Source organism: Colias eurytheme, chromosome 16 (assembly GCF_061535395.1).
Source record: "Colias eurytheme isolate Ceu_HAF_F1 chromosome 16, ilColEury1 Martin Lab GWU primary, whole genome shotgun sequence".
NCBI classification, from domain to species: Eukaryota; Metazoa; Arthropoda; class Insecta; order Lepidoptera; family Pieridae; genus Colias; species Colias eurytheme.
In genome coordinates this window covers 2145637-2172115 of record NC_142995.1, presented here as the reverse complement: position 1 = coordinate 2172115, position 26479 = coordinate 2145637, and the positions used below count along the sequence as shown (strand labels likewise).

At 34.3% G+C, this 26479-nt stretch overlaps 2 protein-coding genes across 2 annotated transcripts in view; one reads left to right on the top strand and one right to left on the bottom strand.

The window, feature by feature from the left end:
• Nckx30C (solute carrier family 24 member Nckx30C) overlaps positions 1–9855 on the bottom strand; it is a 69855-nt gene extending 60000 nt beyond the window's left edge. The window contains exon 1 of the mRNA XM_090110591.1: positions 9175–9855. Within this exon, the coding sequence (XP_089966717.1) occupies positions 9175–9855 (681 nt within the window). The remainder of the gene's footprint in view (positions 1–9174) is intronic.
• A 3875-nt stretch (positions 9856–13730) lies between these two features.
• On the top strand, positions 13731–25860 carry LOC149901586 (BOS complex subunit NCLN). The gene is made up of 10 exons (XM_090111023.1): positions 13731–14023; positions 15458–15645; positions 17593–17779; positions 18980–19107; positions 20345–20557; positions 21178–21399; positions 22204–22371; positions 22722–22809; positions 23578–23707; positions 24247–25860. Exons 1-10 carry the CDS (start codon positions 13849–13851, stop codon positions 24386–24388), a joined length of 1641 nt encoding a protein of 546 aa, XP_089967149.1. The 5' UTR covers positions 13731–13848; the 3' UTR covers positions 24389–25860.
• The last annotated feature ends 619 nt before the right edge of the window (positions 25861–26479 follow it).

Sequence of the window (26479 nt, the reverse complement as noted above, 5' to 3'; positions counted from 1 at the left end):
ATATTTCAGTCAAGGTAAGTTGAAATATCTGTGCTTGTAATATTTTACTTGCTGGTGCGTATTTTTAGATTTAATTTTATGTTATTTCCAAGTTTAAAGCACACAGATTAAATTTGAAAATTATACACGTTAATTTTCTCAGATTTATTTAATCTTTAAACATTTGATCATTTAAATATTTCAATCTATTCTAAGGTTTAATTACCATTGTAGATCAATGACGATGGTATTTTGGAGTTGAGATATAGCAGTTTTGTTTGTATTATAACTAAGATAATATACATATTAACATCTATCACAGCTTCTATGTTTCTATGTCTTGATCAGTTGGTGACTAGCCTTGCCCTAAAAATTTTTCGAAACAATTTTAGGAGAGGTTTATATTAGGGTTTAATGTTTATGCAATTTAGAATTGTTTAGGTTGTGTCAAATCCTCATTTATCTATACGATTTTTAAAGGTTACCCCATATATTACGCTTATAATAGGACCACGTACTTGTACCTATATATCTCTTGTAATCCCATCTTATCCCATCTGTGGGCCTTTTTCTTCAATGCTATAAATACGGAAGCGTTGTGTTTTGTTTTTTTTTTTTGTTGCAAAGTGCTCATATTATGTATTTATATGTTATTCTGTATATAGATCAGACACTGTATGTACTTAATTAGTTATATTTTTTAATATTAATAATTTTGACATTAAGAAAATAAAACCACAAAAACTTCAAATAAAAATTAAGGAACCAACATAAAACTTGTTATTAATATTATTATGAGCATGTAAAAGTGCACTTTAAGGGAATAAAACTACTGTTAAATTTTTATTAATTAATATAACGTTTTATGCTCTTTGTTTCATATAAAATGCCTCATAGAGTCCATAAATCTTATATGTCAAAACGAAGATAAGAAATAGTCTCAAAATATTTGTTCATCTTATATCACTTGAAGATATGTACATAGTGCATATAGGTATTCAATATTCATATTTTTATGATGAAACGTTTGAATTTCGGTAATTCATACACTTATTTAAACCTCAGTATTGCCATGGTTATGTGTAATACGTAAGAGTCTAGTCGAATAGGAAATACGTATAAATGACAAATATTACACGCTTTTACGGTTATCTCTCGCCTGGAGCACTTTCGTTATATTCTACACCGAAACGGGTATCGTTATTAGGTATTTCCAAGCAATACCGGTATTTACAGCAACCCAGACGTTCGAATTGTACCGGATTATTGCCTTAAGCTTGCACATATTTATACTTAAAGGTAGTAATATGTATTTGCATTTTCAGCTAACAAACCTAAAGCAGTTTAATAAAACGTTATACCAAAACAAAAAAAAATGTTGTGTGGTTTTATGAAACCACGGTAAAAGTGAAACTTAGGCACAAAATTATCGTATTTGTACGATAATTATCGTACGGTTCGACCGTCACGCGACATGTGCTACACAGACCAAAAAGTTTGAGACGATGTAATAAAAGTTTCACTTTAATAAGTGAATTTAACAAAATACCCGAAAAGGCGAGATTAATTTAACCGATGATACACGGATTTTATCGTTACCCTATACAACCAAATCTTTGAAATCTATTTTTTTTTATTAAAGATTAGGCAAGCATTTGACCATCGCTTCGCCTGATGGAAAGCGGCGAGCGTGGTCTAATATGGAGCATGCTGACTTAATAAATTCACTTTTCTTTTAAACAAGTATAGATTATAATTATCGGGAAATACGGAGTCCGGAAGTTTGTTCCATTCCTTGCTGGTACGCACGAGAAAGGATGAAGCCATGATGAAGCGTAACGCTTGCTGGAATGTCGTATTTAAGTTTATTTAGTTAAGATATAAAATAAACTAAAAACTTAAATCAAAAGATCCTTTTAAAGCTAATATTTTAATTACTAAATAAACTAACATGAATACCTTTTTGAATAGTCTTGGTAAAGCTACACATTTGATCTCGCCAAAACGATACCACATTTAAAAACTTAGAACCCTTATATTTGATAGAACCTAAAAAGCATTGACGGACATTATCCTGTAGATATTGGCGTAGTTCCAGACTGCATGGCGCTTTCAATAACATTGGACAAACATTGAATTTATGCCCGTTCGTAAGCTCGGCCAATCTTAATAGGCTGAACATGCCAGAAACTATAACAAATTTATCGCCACGAATCGATTAATTCCATCATTATTGGGTGAGATTCTTATTGGGATTACTATGGTCAAAACCGGAAAACACCTTATACATATTGAATTTTGTTGAGGAAACTGTTGGTACGATTCTCTTAAAAAAAATATATGTGATACTCAAGGATATAATTAACAAATTGTATTGTTTACTTTTCAGTTTAGAACGGCCTAAACATAAAAAAAATACATAGAAATCAACCCCTTTTTGAACATAAAACGCATTTTGTTAGGAAAACGGCTACATATTTATACATGAAATTTATACCAAAAAATATGTTATGATATTTGTAACAATTTGTATTGATTGTTTTTTCAATTTTCATTATTATCGTTAAATTATCAAGAAAAAACTCGAATTTATAATAAAACCCACATAAAACCTCACCTCTATTGCATATTTTCGACGAAATTTGACGGTGTCAGTTCGACTCGGACGGGGGACTGTACGTGCGGTTTTTTTTGCAAAATAACGCTATAATTCACCGAATTGAATGTTTTGTTAAATTAAACCAGATTGTAATAGGTATTTACATGAGCAGTTCATGAAATGAAAGTTAAAAATAGGTATGTAAAGATATAAAAATCTGTTTGTAAATTAGTTTTGTTTTTGAAAGGCGTCATTGAATAATATCCAGTGTTGATAATTTTTGACAGTAAAATATTATCAGAAAACACATACCTATAAAACAGTAACCAGACTTTCCCTGTGCCTTGAATATTTTTTAAAAAAGATTTATTGCTGTTCTATCGTATATTTTAAGGGTCCAAAACAATCCAAAGCCGGGAGATACTGACACAAAATTTTGGGTCATTTGTAACCGGATGGCGGTTCTACAGTGGTCTTAGTACGCAATGACAAAAAGAAAAATCATGGTCAGAACAGTGGTACCGGCATACTAGTCGCGTGGGCGTTAGTCGAACTCGTCGGATAAATTACGGAAGGCAAACGATTTGTAACACAAAAATTTTAGGATTTACCGATAGCCCATAAAAAAGAAGTAGGCGGTAGTGTCATGCCATACTTTTCCGGTGTAATTTACAGCCCACAATACCGACCGCGTTGATTTAAAAAAAAATTCAACCATTTGTACCAGGCTAATTTTTGCACAGGTAATCATCGTCCAGTAGCCATGTACGAAAATCGCCATGCCATACTTTTCAGACAGTTCCAAATGGTCGCCATACCGCCGAAAATCAGCAATTTTTTTATATTGTATAAAATCATTTAATTTTATATTATTGTATAAAATCGTAGGAAAGTCAAAACTGACATAAACGTATAGCAACATTTTTAGCCGACGCCATTATAGGACGAAATTCTCAATTCAACTGAATTTTTTGTTGGTTCCGTTACCTCCGCACTTTTAACTGGGTGAACCGATGATTTCTTCTACACTAATATTATAAAGAGGAAAACTTTGTTTGTTTGTTTGTTTGATTGTAATGAATAGGCTCATAAACTACTGGACTGATTTTAAAAATTCCGTTCACCATTCAAAAGCTACATTATCCACGAGTAATATAGGATAGGTTTTATCCCGGAAATTCCACGGGAACGGGAACTATGCGAGTTTTTATAGATACCGACACAACTAACACTGTATTCTTTGTACGGAAGGTATGACCCATATCAGTCATAGTCATAGGCTCTGGTAACTTCAGTCGCAGGAAAATCACTCATTTTGTAATGTGTTTAAAGATAAACAGTAGAAAAAAAACTCAGTTTAAAATACGTTATAATATTTTTGATTTGAAGCTGCTATATAGTCGATAAATAGGCACCAAACTCTTAAAGGGGTATAATATTTTAATGTTTAAAAATCGAAACACATTTTATTTCTCGTCATCATTTCAAAGACGTAAGGGATTTAAAAAATTAACCCCGAACTAACTACAAAATACATAACAAGTCGAAAAAAACGTGATTTCTTGTCCGTTCCCCTATTTTTTTCGGTGTGTGTAGGTTGCATGCATATATTCCTACTATAGACTACAAGCCCGCATTTGAAAAAAATATGGGTCAAATGAACCACCAGGGGTCATATCTAGAACGAAAGAAGAGCAAAAAATAATAAGATTCATCACTATGCCGTCACTTGTAAGCTGTCCAACTGAGTGCAGATGAGAATTGAGAAGTACAGGTAGACTCGGTAAATTTTGGTCATATATTTTTGTACGGCATTCTTAACCATCGATAGATCCATTAAAAATAATAAGAAACCGCTCAGTGCCGTACAAAAATGTTGGTCCACCAAGTCGGAATTTTAATTTAATTTCCGAGAGTTACCGGGAGTAAATTTGGTCATTTGACCATGTACGGCATCTGTGTCATACTATTGCTAGACTGCTTTTAATCCATTATTCCGCAACGCCGTACAAAAATCATGGGGACAAGGGGAAAAAATCTAGAGTTGCAATCCCCTCTCTTTCCCCACTCTAGGGGGTCATTTGACTAAGTACGGCTTCGGTTCCAAAACATTATCTAGCACCCAAAAGTACTATTAAAAGCAATGCCGTCAAAAAATAATTGTTCTTTTAAATGTATACCAATAATCATCTTAATTTCATCGAATTCTTGATATAAAGAGCTGTAAGGTCATTTGACCCTGTACGGGAACTTTTTTTTTAACATGATATTGTAAAATTCAATTGTTGTATAGTATTGCCGTTCAAAAGAAACCGTTCTAAAAAAAGTTATAGAGAAATGCAAAACCAGAAATTTTGTTAAAGTTTAAACATCGTAGATTAATGAAATATAATAGTTTTTTACACTTTATTCGTTGTTTTAAATAGTATTCACATAGATAAATTAGGAAAAAACGATGCCGTACATTTTTGTGCAGACCACATCTTTTAGGCTGATGAAAGCGACGAAAGCTACAATTTTAAGGGTGCTTTATGGCCATTTGATACAGTACGGCATTAACATATTTTTACCCAACTACGGCAAAGCAAAAGGAGGGTTATGGTTTTGACAGGTCATGTATGTATGTTCATCTATTCCCTCGTAACTTCTAAACTACTTATCAGAATTCGACAAATAACATATCATTAAAAGCATCTGAATTGTTCACTGGATAACCAGCGACCAGCTAGCTAAAGGCTATATGGGGTTTCACAAAATCTAATGTGGCGCCCTCTAGCGGACAAAACATACAGAGTAAAAAAATAAAGTTAAGATAAATATGCCGTGTTTGGTATCATTTGAAAGCGCTTTACTTGTACATTTTGAATATGTATATAATACTAGCATTTTCTTGTGACTTTACCTGTATTCATGGGCTGATTGCATATAATTCACATCTTTTCGTTCATAGCTTTTTTATTAGTTCATCAATTTAACGGAGTCCTTTCCACTTGACTCCGACTTTCCAAGGTGATAATTAACCACCTCGAGCTTCTTAATATTAATGTATATTTATATTTTATTATCAAAATATATAGCAAACATTTCGTTATATGGATTTTTTCTTTTTCAGATTTTTCCCCTTTGAACCAACGAAAATGTACGGCACATGAAAAAATATTATCTATGCATAAAATACTTTAAAAATAAATTTATTTCGTGTTGTGTCAAATGACCCCCTGGAGTGGGGAAAGAGAGGGGATTACAACTCTCGATTTTTTCCCCTTGTCCCCATGATTTTTGTACGGCGTTGCGGAATAATGGATTAAAAGCAGTCTAGCAATAGTATGACACAGATGCCGTACATGGTCAAATGACCAAATTTACCCCCGGTAACTCTCGGAAATTAAATAAAAATTCCGACTTGGTGGACCAACATTTTTGTACGGCACTGAGCGGTTTCTTATTATTTTTAATGGATCTATCGATTGTTAAGAATGCCGTACAAAAATATATGACCAAAATTTACCGAGTCTACCTGTACTTTTCAATTCTCATCTGCACTCAGTTGGACAGCTTACAAGTGACGGCATAGTGATGAATCTTATTATTTTTTGCTCTTCTTTCGTACTAGATATGTCCCGTGGTGGTTCATTTGACCCATATTTTTTTCATATGCGGGCTTGTAGTCTACTAGGTATGAAGAGATATACAGAGAACGCTAAATACATTTGCCTGGTCACCATTACCATTCAATACACCATGACATGGTAGAGGCCGTTCTATAGAATTACGTCAAATAATGTACTCCATCTTTTATATTATCTCTGTAGGTGAGATGTTCTCCACCCTAGCCATCATCAGGTCTCCAGAATATAGTAGAGTCCGTGTTGAATAAAATTAATTTCTAAATCGGTGTTTTCTTAACTGTTCCCCACTCTAGAACTTATAATTACTTGCTTAGTCATTTTAAGGTCTCCAGAATGGGTCATGTAGTAGAGACTTTGCTTATAACGGTTAATGTTGAAAGATGAGTCTTCCTACATTACATTTACAACATACATAGTACACAATATTTACTATTCATAAATGTAATATGTTACTGCCTCTCAGAGAAAACATAAATTAGGTAGAAACCACTAACACATTACGATACAATACGATACAGTATACAATTCCATAATCTTTGGTCACTTTTACTTCAACAACGATGTATATTTATAGAGGGCGGTAAAAAAAACAAATTCAAATGTAGTGACAGAATCATTAAGGTCGTTGAACCGTGTAATTGCCTTATGATTGTATGTGCGGAGCTCACGTACACAATTATTACGGTTTAATTGTGTATGAAGATCATATAGACAGACACAGACAGATTTTGACAGCTAAACACCTCTTATAAGAGGCACTTCTTTTATTTTAAGGATACTTTTGTATCATTTTGTATTAATTTTACTTTGAAAATTATGGATTCGGCTTCATTTAGAAAGAATTTTGTTGTAGACTTTTATTGATGTAAGAATGCAATTAAGTCTACCTATCATTTACCATCATCTAGTTTTTTAATGTCTTAAAATCCATCACCTGACATTTTCAGTTGCATACAAAAAATTACAGAAAAAATGACCTAGTGCAAATGTCACATACTACTATAGTATACGCAACTAAAGATGGAACATTTCATGACATTTACAAGTGTGTTTTTATTCGAGTGAATATGCAACTACCGTCGCTAATTGCAAAGTCGCGCACTTGAAGCATTTCAACTGAATGTCATTTTAATTTAACATTTTACTGTATGTTTAATGATGTTGCAGCTGTTAGAGAAACAAAGATCCAGTTTTTTTTTGTAAGCGAGGTAAAAATGGTAGATGGTTGTGTTAATATGAAAAATTTTGGATGTTAAATACCTGACACCTGTGTTATTCGCTAAGGCAGTAGTACCTAATGTATATTTTCTTTAATCTAAAATCGTACGTTCACCAAAACATATTATGATTTATATCACCGTAATGTGCAAAGTTCTTGAAAATATGTAACAGTAAATGATGTAAGTATTTTTATTTTTGTTTTATTTAAGCAAGGATGTTTATAATGCAACAATATTTCTAAAATGTTCTCAAAATAGGATTTTAAACTAAACTTGAAAACATATAACAGTAAACGGAGGCGTTTAGGTCCTAGGTTAATTTTTCTTTCTCGTAACAAATACTTATGTTATAATGAGCAGAATAATATAATCTTACAGTTTATATTCTTTTATATTAAATGAAATTTAACGTTTTTAAAACGACATGACATATTAAAAGGTGCTATAAAATTGATATATGGATATTATGTTGGTTGCTAGCTTTGTTAAATACGATTAAAGCCAACTCATGTTTATAGGCTTACCAAGGGCTAAGGTTTCATAAAAATCGCGTCACCTGAGTTAAGCCGGAACACGATGCATCATTTTAATGGCCCAGCTATTACAGCCAGGTTTAAGCCATTAACCTATTACGTAGCGAAAGCTCGTAGCTCGTAGCTCGTAGCTATCACCGTAGAGATTTTTCGTAGCGGCCTTAATGCGTAAAACATTTTAATTTAAAATTTCGCTTGCCGTAATTTTAAAGTATTTTAATGGATCACATTCGTTGCGTAATGTGATTACATTTCCATAAGAACGATAAGAGTTAAGTATAAATATAATTAGGTACTAATTAATCGACATACGCCCAATATTATAAGTAAGCACCTTGAATTACAACTTAAACTGTTATTAATATTATAATTTTATTATATGCTTCTTGTAATAAATAAATTACTTTTTAATGTGCTTTTTATAGAATAATGAAAACTTAATTTACATTATTCAAGCAGGCAAGTAAGTAATTATCAGTTTTAAATATTGCAAACAATTCCGCCAATTACCGAGCTGGCAAACTACATCCATTTCATTTCATTAATTTTCCATCAATCAAGCATATCAACAAAAGATTGCAGGGTGGGACTCACGCAATCCCACATAAAGCTTAACCCAAATTCTCTTCCGAACTTCGCTTTTATAAAAATACACGTTCAATCGTTTGAATCAAATACGCACGTTTTCACGAAGCTTATGTAAGAGCCGAGTCAGGGCGTAACGTAGTAGTCATAACAACGAATATCAAACAACCTTACACCCTTTTATAAACAAGCTTAAGTGGGATCATTAGAAAATTATAGTTAGCGTACATAATTTGATAGTCGACAATATATTGTTGTAAAAAATTTTATTGGTGTTAAATTTATTTTTTGCGTAGTAGGTATAAGCAGAATTTTAATATTCAAGTAAATAATATGATAATATGTATGAAGATAAAATAAACAGCTTCTTCGAATTATCTCCCATAATAATACGCTGCAAGAGATAAGGAAGCGATACACCAAAATTGAATTAAGGCAGATCATACATAATCGTTGATTTATAAATGCTAATAGCCAACACAACAACAATGATAATTTCACGACATCGATGCTATCTAAATAACCACTAAACATGAAAGGGTTTCCCCAAAAATCAGGCTCTAATCAATCCCTAATCGACTCGGATTAATCTAATTCAGTGCATGCAAGGTCTGTGCGGGCGAGCTCACCGTGGGCATCAGCTGATCTGTACTCCTCACTCTCGTCACCTTATTCTTGTATATCAGCTTCTTGAGCGCCCTCTCGACGGGCTGGTTCCACCGCATGAACAACACGTACGCCCCGTACAGGGAGAACAGCGCCAGGGCTTCCTGCCAGTATATTTCGCTATCATGGAAACAGTATATCAACACGAGCAGACTGATCGAGTAGAAGGTGCAGTCGCGGAACAGCGGCCACCACGTCAGGCTGAGCGTCGTGCGCGAGAAGAGCGCGCAAGCACCGATCACGAACAGGATGTTGAACACGGCCGAGCCGACGATCGTCCCGATGCCGACGTCGTCGAACGAGACGAACACGCCGATGATGGAGGTGAACAGTTCGGGCGCGGAGCCGCCGGCGGCCATGAACGTCGCGCCGGCGACGTCGTCGCGGATCGCGAGCCGCTCGATGATCACGTCGAGCGCCGGCACGAAGAACTCGTCGCAGACGATCGCGAGGGCTACGAACATGTAGCCCATGCCTATCACGTGGAAGATGACGGCGCCCGAGCGGCGCTGCTCCTCGGTGAACAGGTCGGTGGGGAAGAGCGGCGCCTTCTCCTCGAGCTCGGGGTCGGCGGTGACGTTGGTCGCGTTAGGCTCGCCGGCCCGCGCCGCCGCCAGCAGCGCTAGCAGCAGCGCGCCACCCATGCCGCGCTGCCGGGGGCTGCGAGCACACTGTGTACGACGCGCTCCCCACTTTGAACGATCGGAACACAGGCCCGAGCGTGCAGATAATCGAGTTGCGTGCTGGGGTTGTATCGATACTATTCATCGAGAACATGATATTTAAAACAAATGTTTTCATTGATTTGCAATTGTAGGCTGCTTTCTTCTAGTTATAAATAAAGAAAATACTTTATTTCATTTTATAGTTTAATATAAAGAGTCTCTACTATTTCTCATTCAGAGAGACAACTCACAATGTAAAATATGTACCTACTTCATATTTAATATTAATTCATACCATTTCTTATCAAAACAAGCTATATTTATACACCAAATAAATCATTCCCTTTCTTCCTCTATCAGCTCTATCCAACCCCCTAAAACAAAATTATCCACAACCCATAAACAACATCAACCATAGAGCATCGTACGAGACATCGATACATCGCTCGAACCCACCCCTACCAACCCAGCCCCGCTCAATAGACCCGCAGTGCGCCGCGCCGCCGCCGGTCGACCGCTCTTACAAACTGCATGCGTATTATACAAGCTTTCTTAAGGGGAAGACGCATTTTATCTTAGCCAAACCGACTGGCAGCATAGAATCGATTAAAAAAAGAAGGCCGTAATAGCGTTCGAATTTTAAAAGTAGGTTTATTTGATGCAATGGTTATTCTATTTATAAATTAATGTTAAAATAGTAAAGTAAAGCTTTAATAAATCGAAATAATATTAAAAATACAGCAGAACAAAATATTTATCTTTAAAATAAATGTTATTATTCTTTCTCTTTTCTATGCCTTCCGATATATCGTTTACGGTTATTTTCTTCTAAAATATTATAAGAATGGTCTCATTTGTGGTTAACAACTGCATTTATTACGTCTTACAAGCTTAATATTATGTATCACTAGCTTTCCGCCCGCGGCTTCGTCCGCGTTTTCAAAGAAAAACCCGCATAGTTCCCGTTCTCGCGGGATTTCCGGGATAAAACCTATCCTATGAGTTAATCCAAGTTACAGTCTATATGTGTGGTTCAGTAGTATTTGCGAGAAAGAGTAACAAACACATACACAAACTTGCATTTATAATATTAGTAGGATTAATTACTAACACTCTTTTATTACTTTTGTTTTCTTGTATTTTATAGAAATGCCTAATACAGTATTTACATAAAGCCTTAAAATTTAGGTTTTTTTAAGATTTTGACTTAGTTAAATATTAAAAAAATTATGAACTTAATACTTTATGAAAAAATAAGCATCTAATCCAAATTATAGATTTTTTAGGAAATAACATTTTTCGGCTAGGTCCTTTCTGTTTTATTCGAATTTCTTTTTAACCAAACGTAGATTTCTTACTTTAAATTTAGTCCCAATTTATTATTTAGCTTGCAGTAAAATAGAACCAACTAACTTTTTGGTTGTAGCTCGTCTATTGCAGCTTTGAAATATTACGCACATTACCAATATGATGGAGTTATTTTTATCAACTATAAAATATTATGTTTAAATCAAAACAATGTATATCTCTAAAATTCTTAATTAATATTACAACTTGTGTTAGTTTTCAAATACACTATACTACTAGTTTTTAAATAAAAAAATAAAAATATACCGACCGAATTGAGAACCTCCTAATTTTTTGAATTCGGTTAAAATAATGATAGGTAATAAAATTAGTTCTAAGTTTTTTTTTGTTTGATGTCATTTTTTTATTATGTCGATTCTAAATATTCGTAGTACTTATTAAGTAATGAAAAAAAAATTAATCCGAAAAATCTTTCCGTTTGGAACTTAATACAGAAGTTGAGATGCAATTTTACACCGCCACAATTAAACTGTAGGAACAATTATTAATGGCAGAAACAGCATTGTTTTACGTGCTTTAATGAGATGCGTGGTTTGCCTTTGTGTTCATAATCGTTGTAATTATACGCTTATACTGCGGAATTGCTTGGATTTATAAACAATATGATATTAATGTAGCGAGATAGCTTTTTTTTAAATTGTAAGTTAAAATATTAAAAGATAGGTACCTACTTACTATTTTTAAAAGTCAACCGTGTTCTTTTTGTCATATATATATCTCACTATTGGTAGTATTCTAATTTTCATCTGGATTTCATTCAACATTTCACTCAAAATCTGAAAAATATGCATTGTATTAAAAAGTTAACCAGCAAGTTTATTTTCGTGGTTTGTTTATATTAAAAACTAGCTGCCTTGTAAAAATTTATTCTACTAATCAACTTTATGATAATATAGCTTACTGCCTGCGGCTTCACCCGCGTACTACAAGAAATTTTCATGGGAACGAGATGTTTCATGAATCATGACGATAGAAACAAAAAGTAGCCTATTTACGTAATTAACTTTCCAATCTTCTATTTTCATTTTCAGATTTAAAATTTTATTAATTTTATTTTAATTCTATATAGTAAAATCACATAATAAAATTGCCCCGAAAAAACGAACACAATTTCGAATTTCGAATTTTAAAACCCACTACAGAAACAAATGTAAAAAATCGTTAGAGCCATATCAAATGAGCTTGGTTACAAACGTTGCACTAACATCAAACATGAATAGAATAATTAATACTTAATAGATACCTATTTATAGACTCTACAAATATACATATATGTATAGCTAAATACATTTATAGATAGATTTTAAGAGCATTACGCTCGCATTCGCAGACCTTCACGTTTTCGCGCGAGTAAACCGATATATTAATTCCCATCCCTTGATTAAACCCCTTCAAGATTTGTTTTCATGTCAAGAAGTATCGTAGTAATTAACTTACATAACTTTTCTTTTTCAGCCAATGGAATGCGCGTCCAACAATAAATATAGTATAAATATAGTTAAAATCAAATTACTTTAAAACATGTATTTACTTACATAACTACTGTACACTCTTTTTACCTTTTTAAGAAAAAAAATATTTCTAATTTCTTTTTCACTTCTTTTATTTTAGATATTATAATTATTATTTATGGTTATATAGACGAACCTCGAGACGAACCGCGGGTTTCGAATTTTAAGAAAAAAAAATTGGGCAGAGGTAAGTACATTTTTTTCAAATTAAACCTACATAAAAAAATACTTATAATAAAATAAATTATTTTAAATAGGTATAATACTAGAGGAAAGGCACATTTTTTAATAAAATTACTTTTGCGGTACCTAATATGACCTAATGAAGCCATTTGGTACTTAGCTATAATATCCGCAAGGGGAGCTTAAAGTTCTAACGTGAGTAATAAGAGCTCTGTGGTAACCGCTGGGATATTATGCAGGATTGGATTTCCATTCCTTTACCAACTTCACTCATAATGTCTAATTCAGCAAATCATTATGCTTCGTCATAATTAAATTCGCTTGACGAATTTGGACATTTTTTCTGAATCCTAGAAATTACCGCTTGCCGCTTTTATTTTGACATTCAATTGAATTCAATAAAATAATTAGCAGACTACGAATAAGAAAGTAATGAGCATAATAAAAAATTGTAAAACTACCAATATGCATTTTTCTCATGGTCGAACGCAATAACTTTTTTTATATTCTCTAGCACGTGTCTAGCACCATCAGCACACAACGCCATCTAGTCAGTAATTATCAAAGCTTGTACTTACTTATAAACCGAAAAAGACATTCCTAAACTCTTACCAGATGTTTTACGTATTGTAAAAAATTATACAATATTTATGCAATAAATAAATATAACGAAATTATGTTCCCTTCTCCTTTTTCCAAATATGTAAGTTTAGTTATATTGTCTATGGCAGTGGCAATTAAAATAGATTATTGCAATACGACAATGGCAACATTGCGTTGTTAAGTCACGCAAAACCGAGTGTCATTGACCGAGTTATCACACGTAGGGTTTCGTATAATAGGATTGTTATATTAATAATTGATTTTATGTATTAATTTCATTACAAACACACTCAGCACAGTCGCCAAAATGTGGCTCGATCAAGCAGACGGCTTTGCCGAAATATTCAAGGGCTATTTACCCTATTATTTACTAGTCGTATTCCCAATTTTTATCATAATGTCCCCTGTGAATCCTGTAGCTGCTTCTCACGAATTTTCGGTGTATAGAATGCAACAATATGATCTCCACACTGTTCCACACGGTAAGTTATTTAGTTTTTCTGTTAGCGCAATAAATGCATTCAATTATTTTTAGGTTATTTTCTTACTTTTTCAGCCAATTGGCTGAATAGATAAATTTATCTTCTAATTCACAGCTATTAAATCAACTTGGATTAATTGGGATCTCTTGGTCCATTTACTTATGTTATTTAACAGTTTAGTACAAGATATAAACTGTTGTTAAGAAAATGATTTCTACTTTACTATGAATTCCAGATATTTATGTCGCATAAATTCTCATAAAATAGAGTAAAAAAGTTTCAATAACAAATCTCTCACCCACTTTCAATAATATTACAACTCAAAAAAAAAGTTATTTGTAAATTATAACATATTTAATCACATAATCTTGTAAATTGTCAAGGTACGTACCTATATATAAGTATGTAAATATATCTTGTTAGTTTATCCATCCTTGATAGGAAAGATTGACATTTTTAAATCTTGTAAGCATTCATTCTGTCCCATAAAATTTCATCACCCATTTGTAGCGGCCATGCATATGTTCATGGGTGGTGACGATTGCTTACTGACAACTCATCAGCCTTTTTACAGGCTTTAGTAAAAAATCACAATAAAATAATAATAGTTATCTCTATAGCTAATTCAGAGTATGACATGCATTGAATTTGCACCGAAAAATTTACACAGACAAATAAGCAAATCTTCTTATCTTTATATTTGGGACATGTTTATATATTGCTATCAACAATCTAGAATGTAGATATCAAACTTTGAGAATCTTTTGTATGTACCGTTACATATTTGGTTTATGCCAAAAAAAAAACTTACTGTTTATGTTTTTTTATGTATTTCTCATCAATTCAGTATTTATTTGGTGAATTCAGATTGGACATGTTTGCAAATTATGTGTTTGACATAATTTAAAAACTTAAATTTGTTTTCAAAACTAATTTCTTGAAAATAAAACAAATCATTCAGGCATTATATCTTAAGTTCCTGTACACTAAGTTTTTAAAAGAGTCATTTAACTTATTATTTTATCGTAAGTGTAAAATTTACCTCATAATACATAATGTAAAATGGGAATATACTAATAATTACTTCATATGTGCACTTTCTCCTACCTTCTAAATCTCTCCTATAAATTATATTTAACCAACTATCCGTGGCTACCCGTGGCTTTGCCGCGATTTCAAAGAAGTTATATAGCATAGTTACCGTTCCTGTGGGACTTCCGGGATAAAAAGCCTATGTCTTATTCTGGATCTTCAGCCACCTACATACCAAATTGCATTGTAATTGGTTCAATAGTATTGGCGTGAAACAGTATCAAAAATTCGTCTTCACAAACTTTCGCATTTATAACATTAGTAGGTTTTTTGCGATGGGAGACATCTAGTTACTGTTACGTGTACAATAAACTATTAAAATGTTATATTTCCCAATGCAAGGCTGCCGCAGCTCAAGCTTCAACCTCGAAGGTCGTTCCCTCACCTCGTGGAGCACGGCGCGCCACTGCGTCGTCGCCCGGCTTCAGGACGTCACCATTGAACAGTTCATTGAGATTAGGGGCAAGGCTGGCGCATTGGTGCTCTTGTTGCCCAAGAATGACACGGTTTTGACTGACGATGAAAAGGAGGTATGCACAATAAGTATTGTATTGCTTGATATTTAGTTTTATAGCATTCAAATGCTTTATAAATTAGAAATTTTTATAGAATAGGAAAATTTCGATCACATTTCGAAAATTTCGTTTCGGTGGGATTCTAGGGCAACACCCTAGCATTTTGGCCAACCGTGAAATTGAATTCATCTAATCACCAAATTGTCTCAATTCTTAAAATTATTTCATTGTGCTAGGTATGTTTTAATCCCCGAGCAGAGCATGTTCCCGAGCGGAGCATGTCGCCGACTCTTTGCTGGAGTTATGCGCTCACAGGCGCTGTACGGGTGCCCGGTATGGGCGGACAAGCTTTTAACGCGCAATACTATTGTGCTGAGGCGGTCGCAGCGAGTGATAGCCATAAGGGTTGCAAGGGCGTATCGCACTGTTTCGTATGATGCGGTGTGTGTTATAGCCGGAACTGCACCCTGGCACCTCGAAGCGGCCGCCCTGGCGGATGTCTACTGGCGTAGAGCGGAAGCAAGAGGGAGGGGCTTAGAGCTGACCTCCGAAACGCTCGATGCCTGGAAGCAGGAAGCTCGAGACGCGGTGTTCCGAGAATGGAGTCGGGAACTGAACGCATCGTGCGTGGGGGCCTGGACTCTCACCGCGATAAGCCCGGTGCTAAGAGAGTGGGTAGAGAGAGGGTGGGGGGCACTCAGCTACCGACTTGTGCAGGTCCTGTCGGGGCATGGATGCTTCGGCAGCTACCTGCATAGGATTGGACGTGAACCGGCCCCCTCTTGCCACCACTGCAGCAGCCAATTAGACACGGCCCTACATACGTTAGTCGAGTGTCCAGCCTGGACATCCGAAAGAAGGTCTCTCGAGGGCTTGCTGGGAGCGAACAACGATCTAACCCTGCATGACCTTGTGAAGATGATGGTCGCTGATGACGCGAAATGGGGGATGGTCGCAGCCTTTTGCGAAACCATAATGAAGGCGAAAGAAGATGCAGAGAGGGCCCGGGAAAATGACCCAGCGGCGGATCCTCTGCGTCGACGGAGACCTGGTAGACGGAGGCGTCAGTATGTCCAACGTCTGCCCTGAAACAAGAGCTAACAACTAAGCACAGGGGGAGGTTTACGTAGAGACGAGCATACTGCAGATATGCTCGCGGTAAGTAAACCGGCCCCCCCTGCGACAGAGGGTCGATAGCCCGGCAATAGGGCAGCGTTATCATTATGCGATACCGTCGCCTATTGCCAAATTAGGGGCTTGGGCGAGTCGCCCAGTTGCGGCACTCACCACGTAGGCGGCAGGGGTACAAGGCCTGGCTGTTAACCCCTGTCGGCGAAGATGAACGGTGGCCACCGTTGGGTTTTAGTGGGTATGGCTTCAAGCGAGTCCCACATACCCCCTCGGGCAGTAAAACTGTAGAGGGGGATGCGTAAATGCATTTCCCAACGATAAAAAAAAAAGGTATGTTTTAATCCAATGTAAGTAAGAACCTTGTTGTAAGCATAACTTATTATAAATGTCAAGGAAGGTGCAGCAAATTTTGTATTACTTACATATTAACTTATGTAACAGATTCTCTGTTGAAAATATAGTAACTTATATGTTACAGTATTTAATTTAAAGAAATCATCTTCATTGGTCTCTTAACTTTGCTAAAAGTGATTAAGATATAGTTTGAATAGTAACAATATAAACTATAAAACATACTTTGTTTTTAAGCTATTGCATAGCTTTTATCGCGGGCCTTGAGCGCGGGGACCGAATCGAGAAATTCCGTAACGAAAAACCCTCACGCTCCCCACTCCGATGGACACGGAGGTGTGGCTTGAAGGCATGCTATGCAATAGCTTTACCGAGGCAGTCCCCGAGTGCCACACGCCTTTTTTTCTTTAAATATACTTTTACTATCATTAGATCAACAACAAAAAACTATTTTCATTTATAATTTATTGCTTTTTCCAGCATATCCACCTCCTCGAAGCGGTGATGTCACAACAAGAGATCAACATACCAGTATACTTTGCGCGATGGTCTCCGGAGTTTGAGTACATCATTAAGGATCTGCAGCACAGCTTCATCACAGATGAGAAGTCGGGGACTGCGCTAGAAGCTATGTTTAATACTGTCTCGTCTAATGGGTATCAAATTGGTGAGTAAAATGAAATTGTAAACAGATTTATAGCTAGCTGCGCTCCGCGGTTTCACCCGCGTGGCTTCGCTTCTGATGGTCTAAGGGTGGTATAGCCTTCCTCGATAAATGGGTTATCAAACACCAAAAGAATTTTTCAAATAGGACCAGTAGTTCCTGAGATTAACGCGTTCAAACAAATAAACCAAAGCCCCAGCGTATCTCTATAATAAACTGACATGGATGGGATGTAATAATGGCATAACTACTAGGGCGTCTCTCGTCAAACTGGCAGTTCCTAAACACCATACTTCGATTTTTAAAGGTAGTTTTAAATATAGTGCGACTAAGTGCTGGAATAATTTACCACCTCCATTACGAAACTCGAGGTCCTTATCAAGTTTTAAACATGGCTTTAAAAAACAGCTTCTTACCGAGTTTCGTAACCAGCCTTATTCGCATAGGATATTACAGGGTACGATTGTGTTCATTGTTTATTGTGCTATATTGTATTTCACATCTATATAATATGTAAAAAATTATTTTGTTTATGTTACTATTATTATTAATTTGTACTTGTGTTGTGTATCTATGAATTATTATATATTTATATTATTATCTATATTTAAGTATACATAAGAAATTATAATATTATGTATACATATTTTATAACTCAAGTCTATTGACTGGCACTCCAACAAGGGGCTACTGAAAATCAGCGCTTCACAACAAGTGCAGCACATTCTGAGTAGCGACCCTTTTTAGCGCCACACTGATTAGGAATAAGTCACTATTTTTATTTTTTATTTTATTTGTTGCTTTTGTTTAGTTTGTATTTTCTTTTCTTTTATTATGTGTGTGGTGTTAAATAAACTTTTCTTTCTTTCTTTCTTTCTAAACAAATAAACTCTTCAGCTTTATAATATTAGTATAGATAATAAAATAAAAAAGGGACAAAGCCTATTCACTTTTGTTCACAACTGCAAAAATTTTAGGAAAAATTATTTAATATGGTAAAAATTTATCATGTAAATTTTTATAAGACCAAACTGAATTAATTTTGCCATTTCATTATGAATTATCTATTGAAAAAAAAAAATTTTACGAAATGATATAATATATCCTGTGATGAAGTATCTCTGTAAAAATATTTAGAAGTATTATAGGTTACAAATTATAAGTTATAGTTTCTCAATTTAATAATCTGTTATCTTATTTTAGTGGTGTCAACAGCAGCGCCACACAAATTGGAATCGAAGCCAGTGTCACTACATGGCAAGTTGGTCGGCCGGTCAGCCACACAGACCATAGTGATCGCTGCACATTATGACGCTTCTAGCATTGTACCCGTGAGTATTATTTATTTATTTATTTATTTGACACTTCATTACACACATTATTTTATAAAATATAAATGTAAATAATAAATCACAAAGTTACAGCTTAAATATGTGTAACGGGGCGGCCTTATCACTTCAGAGTGATCTCTACCAGGCGACCCCTCAGGCAAAGGACAAGTGTTTGCTGTATAAAGGGAGGCATCAAAATCTTATTTTAAAAACTAAACAATATTTTATAAACATACATATTACTTAATAATTAATAATATATACCTACTAAATGATAAACATACACATATAAAATAATAGTTATTAATTACTTAAAGTATTAAGGTCGACGTCGTACTCGAGTGCTTTGTGAGTAGCTTTTAGTTTTGAATGACTTTGATATTAATTATCTTTTACTTAGTTACGATGTTCCTGCTATGTATGGGCTTTTTATTTTCTAATAATTTTTGTGGATAATTCATTTCAATTATTCAATTCAATTTCAATTATTGTAGTTTGACAGCAATGAGTGGCAATATTCTACTCACTCGACAGATGATTGAAATATAGTCGAAAATATGTCAGGCTGCCTGGCTTTAACTGATCAAAACATAACTTTTAAATCCTGTTCAGCAAATACATATATATAAATTTATTAAACGACATCAAAAAAATAGGAGGTCCTCAACTCTACTGAGAGTTCAGGACCTCCTGTATTATATATTTTTGTCAAACAAAATTTGTTATAAAATAATAAGTTTTTATCTTTTTTACTTGTTAACAAGTGATTTTCTTCTTACTATTAAGCTATTACATAGCTTCTATCGCGGGCCTTGAGCGCGGGGACCGAATCCAGAAATTCCGTAACGAAAAAACCTCACGCTCCCCACTCCGACGGGCGCGGAGGTGTGGCTTGAAGGCATAGCATGCAATAGCTTTACCGCGGCAGTCCCCGAGTGCCACACGTCTTTTTGAAGTGAAACTTCTTTATCGGGGTTGGACAAAAATTTAGTGTAACATTTTGCGTTACGCCGTACGCGTGACATTTTTGCGTTACGCCGTACGCGTGACATTTTTGCGTTACGCCGTATGCGTGACATTTTTGCGTTACGCCATACTCGTGACATTTTTAAGGTCATAAAGAAGTTTCACTTCTTACGTGTGTACTCTAGTACACGCATACATTTTTTTTGTCTTTTTTTACTTGGTAACCAGTGATTTTCTTCTTACTATTCATTAATTCGTTCATTCATTCCAGGATCTATCATTCGGTGCGGACTCAAACGCCTCCGGTGCGGTAGCACTACTAGAGTTAGCCCGTGTCTTCTCTCGCCTCTACTCCAGTCCCGCTATGAGAGGCGCACCAACTTTGATATTTGCCTTAATGTCCACGGGACACTCGTTGAATTATTTCGCAACTAAGAAATGGTTGGAGGAACATTTGGATACGGCTGATTCTTCGTTGCTGCAGGTTTGTGTGGGGATGTTATTAGTGATTTAGGTAAAAAAAAGTGTTGTCGTTATTTGAATTGAAAATGTGTCAATATTTTTTTTACAAATATTAAAATATTTCTAATAGTATGGTTACTTTTTCTTTAAACGTGTATATAACGTATGTAGTTAGGTAAGTTATTATTTTTCTGTATTTTGACAATTTAAAAGCGCTTCTAAACGAAGCCCACTTGAATAATTAAATGATTGAGTTTTAGTTTTATTCTAATTACAACAATGTTATACAAATTACAGTACTGTAATTACAATCACGTAATATAAATTACAAAATTGTAATTACAAATTATACTCATTATAGCACAATCTACAATAATACAATTTCGATATATCATTATTCTTTTGACGTGATAACGTTTTTAAAATCGTTTTAGTCGGGTGACATGTTTAGAAACTTGTGTCACACCAAAACCTCACGAGCGCGATCGCAGGTATAACGAGAGAGAGACGGACCGATCTCCCGTCTCATCTCGAGCGCTGCCACCAATAAGACGTTATCACGTAAACATCTCGATCGTAAACTTACTTTACAAACAACCAATTTTTTAAACAAATTTTGCCATGAATCCCTTACAATTCCAGGACGTATCATTCGTGCTATGCCTCGACTCACTAACCTCGGGTGCTCCATCTCTGCACGTATCGAAGCCCCCTCGTCCCGGGAGCCCTGCGCACTCTATACTGTCCCGTTTGCAAGTGCGCGCTCTACACAAGAAGATCAACCTCGCGGACGAGCTGTTAGCTTGGCCTCACGAGCGGTTCAGCATTCGACGATTGACCGCATTGACGCTTAGCGCACTGCAGGTACAATTTAACGTGATAACGTCTTATAATTTGATAAAGCCGGCTGCACATACAAAAAAACATGACTCATGCGGCGTTACCTCGCTCTGACTCATCTGAGGCGTTCCATGTAAGGCTTGAAGTGCGAACGAGAGCGCGGAACGAGCGACAAAGAAGCACAATCGGACTTGGTCACGTTCAACTATCGTCAGTAAACCGACTTTACAGACAACCAATTTTTTTTTTATGAGTTAAAGTGGCTACAAGTCAAGGTAAAGTGGCCCCTCAGTTCGCTGCAGGTAAAGTGGCCCCTCAGTTCGCTGCAGGTAAAGTGGCCCCTCAGTTCGCTGCAGGTAAAGTGGCCCCTCAGTTCGCTGCAGGTAAAGTGGCCCCTCAGTTCGCTGCAGCTATAACTCAAATGATAAAAAATCACACTGATTATAAGGTGCTACATATAATGTCAATTTAAAAATGAAAAAAATCACGTTCAAGTTACAAAGTTCACAAAAACTACACAGTAAAATTTAATGAATTTTCACCCATCCTTGACTTAAAATGTAGATATATTATTATCTACTCAATGGACGAAATTTAGTGCAAAAGCTAATCCGTTACATAGCAAAATAGATAATTATCATTAATTCCTTTAGAAATTAAAGATTTTAAACGCGATTTATTCAATATATTATTATCCCGACGTTTCGTACACTGCATAAAATCCATTTACATCTTTAATTTCTACATATAAAACTCGCGTAAAAACAAACACACAAAAATATTAAAATTAATTCAAGCATCATATCATAATGTAATTAATAATTTCAGAGTCACAAATCGCCATCGCGCAGTTCCCTCCTAGACACGCCCTCGGAAACGGCTGTGCACAATTTGATGGAAAACATTAAGCTCACTGCGCGAGCGCTCGCATCTCACGTATATAATATTACTGATGAAACCAATGAAGAAGATGCCGTTTTGTATGATGACGCGTTGGTAAGTTTTTATTATATGTTCATGTATTGACCAGGAAAAAAAATTATTGATTTTTGCCGGTAGTTAGAAATAATGCGATGTTATTTGAAAATATAACAAATTGTATTGACTGTGCTATAAATAATTAGTCTCACTTTTCGTAGGTTCGTCCAGAAATCTCTCCAATTTACACGCGTAGGTAGAGTTCTGCTTCGGACATATTTTGATATTTTAATCTAGTCGTATGTGTTATTAGATTCATTTTATATAGTCAAAGTGACGTATAGTTTTTAAAAATGACTACAAATTAATTATTTTTCTTTCAAATTACTGTATTTGTAGCAATAATAATTAATTTATTACGTTTACAGAACGTAGACGAGTCGTCAGTGGCGCAGTGGTATAAATATTTGTCGTCGCAATCTCGCTCACCGCATACTCTCACTACACAGACTGGAGGTAAATACATCTATAATAATCACTACATAGTATAAAACAAAGTCGCTTTCTCTGTCCCTATGTCCCTATGTATGCTTAAATCTTTAAACCTACGCAACGGATTTTGATGCGGTTTTTTTAATAGATAGAGTGATTCAAGAGGAAGGTTTTAGTATATAATTTATTATGTTTTAGACAAAGCGGGCGAAGCCGCGGGCGGAAAGCTAGTACTTTATATAATGCATATCCATGAATTTTTTCGCGTTTCATTTTTGTTTGAACATTGACTGTAGGCTGTAGCGGACACAAATAATTTTATAGTACAATAATGTTCGTCTCTATATAGACTCAATTCGAGTAGCTTTTCCTTTTTGATATTATTATTTGATCTTATAATATTATAATCTTTAATTCAAATTTATTTTCTATTAGTTAACTATATATTTTTTACACAAAAAATATATATTTATGCACAAAACGTTATGAAATTTCCATGAAAATCATAAAAAACGTGTTATTTCATCCTTAATTATAATTTAACTAGCTTTCCACCCGCGGCATCGCCCGCGCAGTCAAAGAAATACCCGCATAGTTCCCGTTCCCGTGGGATTTCCGGGATAAAACCTATCCTATGTCCTTTCTCGGGTATCAAAATGTCTCTATACCAAATTTCATGCAAATTGGTTCAGTAGTTAAGGCGTGATTGAGTAACAGACAGACAGACAGAGTTACTTTCGCATTTATAATATTATATATATAGTATGGATTAATTTAATTTCCTATATCCAGGTATAACAGGTGCCCTAGAGCGAGCATTATCCCGTTACATGGAGGTAGTGAGTTCGAGCCACGCGGTGGACAAGCGTGAGCCGGAGTTCGCGTTGTACGGACCGACCAAGGCCGTTTTATATGTATATAGGTGGGTTTTATTACTATTTAAGTATTTCATTAGATTTATCTAATAATAGACTAATAATAGATAGAATTACTCTTAAGTGCAAGTTGTTTCATTTTCAGTTTTGTAGCATAAAAATGGTTATAATATTTTGAAAAAAGTGTTATAGTAAATTAAAATCTCTGAAATTTAAAGTGTCACTATCTTAAAGTGTTGAATGTATGTTTAAAACTTGAAAAAAAAAAAATGTTTACCACATTTTGATTCGATGTAAGGAGGGATATTATGATCGATTTTTTCTATTCATTATTTTTTTGAAGTGAAACTTCTTTAGACACGTTGAGAGTAGAATTTCAAGGCCGCATCATGGCAATACCGTCACGTTGCAATACGTGGCATATTTTGCTATCTTTGAATCTTGCCAAAGAAGTTTCACTTCTAATATTTGTGCTCAATACACACGCTCTTTTTTAATTTTGATGGCTGTCATTTTATTGAAAAATTGAATAAATTCGACCGAAACTTTATAGAAGTTATACTAATTTGTGTTTATTTTGTTACAGCGTTAAACCAGCAGTATTCGATCTCATTCTAACACTAGCCATAGTCGCGTATCTGTCTCTAGTCTACTTCGCGATACAACTGTTCCCGCGCTTTTACACAGAGTATGCGAAAATTATCACGGGAAAAGAAAAAGTTTATTAAAAAAAACATGTCACATTGGGCGCCACGTTTTTTTTATTATCGTCACTTATTAAAAAAAACTATGACACATTGGGCGCCAATATTTTTTTTATTATTGCCACATTGGGCGCCAAGTTTTTTTTTTTTATTTATTTAGTACAAAATTATACTTGAACGTTTTGGTATATTGTTGAAAAAAATCGTTTTATTGTAAGAAATGAATACCAAATAGGGATTTTGAGGGTGGCTGTAAAAGTTTTTAAATGGATTGAAAACCGCTTAACAGTTATTGATAAAATTTGCAGGTCAATAATATTATGTTTTGTTTACCGTCCTAAAGTTCCTGCAAAGTAAACAGTGTAAACATATAACTGGGTTTAAATCCGTATAATTTATTGCATCAAACATATTATATTGTATGTATTTACGAAAAAATATAAGTAAATAACAGATATAAGAGAGAATATTGGAGAGAGATATTTAATTCATCCAGATAAAGCAATACTTTCGATTAAGAAAATTTGATAAATAAAGCTACATAAATTAGATTTTCTAAAAATTATGGAATTACATTATATGTATATTGAATTAATCTCGATTCCAAAATAAAGAGTTGTACAAAAATTATTTCAATCGAAAAAAAGTCCTTTAATTTTCCAATTATTCAATTTTTATAATTAGCAGTAAATTTTTTATTTACATGTTTTACTTTTGAAGTGAAACTTCTTTAGCCGCCCTGAGAATAACATTTCTAGATCGCGTCATGGCAATACTGTCACGTCATAGAGTCCACGATTTAGGTACCTTTGAATCTTGCCAAAGAAGTTTCACTTCTGACACGTGTGCTCGGCACACACGCTCTTTTTTTAAGATCAAGTTGTATTATGTGGAAGGCTAGTCTGACTACAGTCAGTTATCTAATAAAGTACATATTTAACTTTTGTTAATCTATTGTCAAGTAAAGAACAGCTAAAACCGTAGAGTCACTATTGTAAGAATATTTTTTATTTTTAAGACCAAATGAATTAGCTTTTTCATTTATTTTTGAATTATATATTAATAATGTTACCTCAACTACAGTTGCGTTAATTGTGATCCACATATATGAAATAGTTATTATTTTCCTAATATATTCATATTTTATTGCTCAGTTTTTCAGTGTCAAATAAGGTTTTGTGTGACAAAACCATACATATAAGGTTAAAATAGTTATTTATTTAAAATGAAATACAAAGCTATTCAATAGTTTTCTTTTGTTCGTTCAATGTTTATAATATAATATGTACCTATAATTAGTACATATTAACTGTGTTATTTTTTGATGATTTTCATATTTGCTCATAATAAGACATATTTGATTTATTTTGTGTTGTCAAATAAATAAAAATCCTTTCAAAGCAAGATTAATTTATTCACTTTATATATCAGTAAGCTAAATTATTATCAAAGACAAAAATATAATTTCGTCCGTTGTACTATCATATTTTATAATTATAAGTACATCTTACAATTTTAAAACACATCAACAAAGTCTATGGATTTGTTTTAAAATCTTGATATTATGGAACTTCAAACAAAAGTAGAAAATAATTCATAAATATATATTATAATCTAACTTCAAGGAATGTTCTAGCAAAATGCATTTAATTTTCCATAGACTTTGGTGATGTCAATATGCGTGAATATGTATCGTTATTTATTTAAAGGTATCTCAAATGTATTTGCATGGGTTTGCATTTTTGTATGATTTCCTTTCCAAATATTATGTGCGTAAATTATGTAAAAATTGAAGAAAAATGTTTCAAGAATGTGCTTTATTTTAAGGTGTATGAATTCGAACAAAATATTGTCTTGTGGTTTGGTGTAAGCGATAAGTGGTAGTTATTAGTTATAAATAAAACTCTTTGTTTTTATAACAGTTTTTTATTTTTTCTCCTTGTAAAAATACAGATACAAAATATAAGATAAAGCTACCATACACACCATTTTATGGCACTAAACTTACACTATGAGTATGATTGCTTATTCTATTCTGATAACTTACAAAAAATACTTATATTTCATAATGTTTAAACCTACTTACATGAAACAATCAATTTTATACAAAGTTTG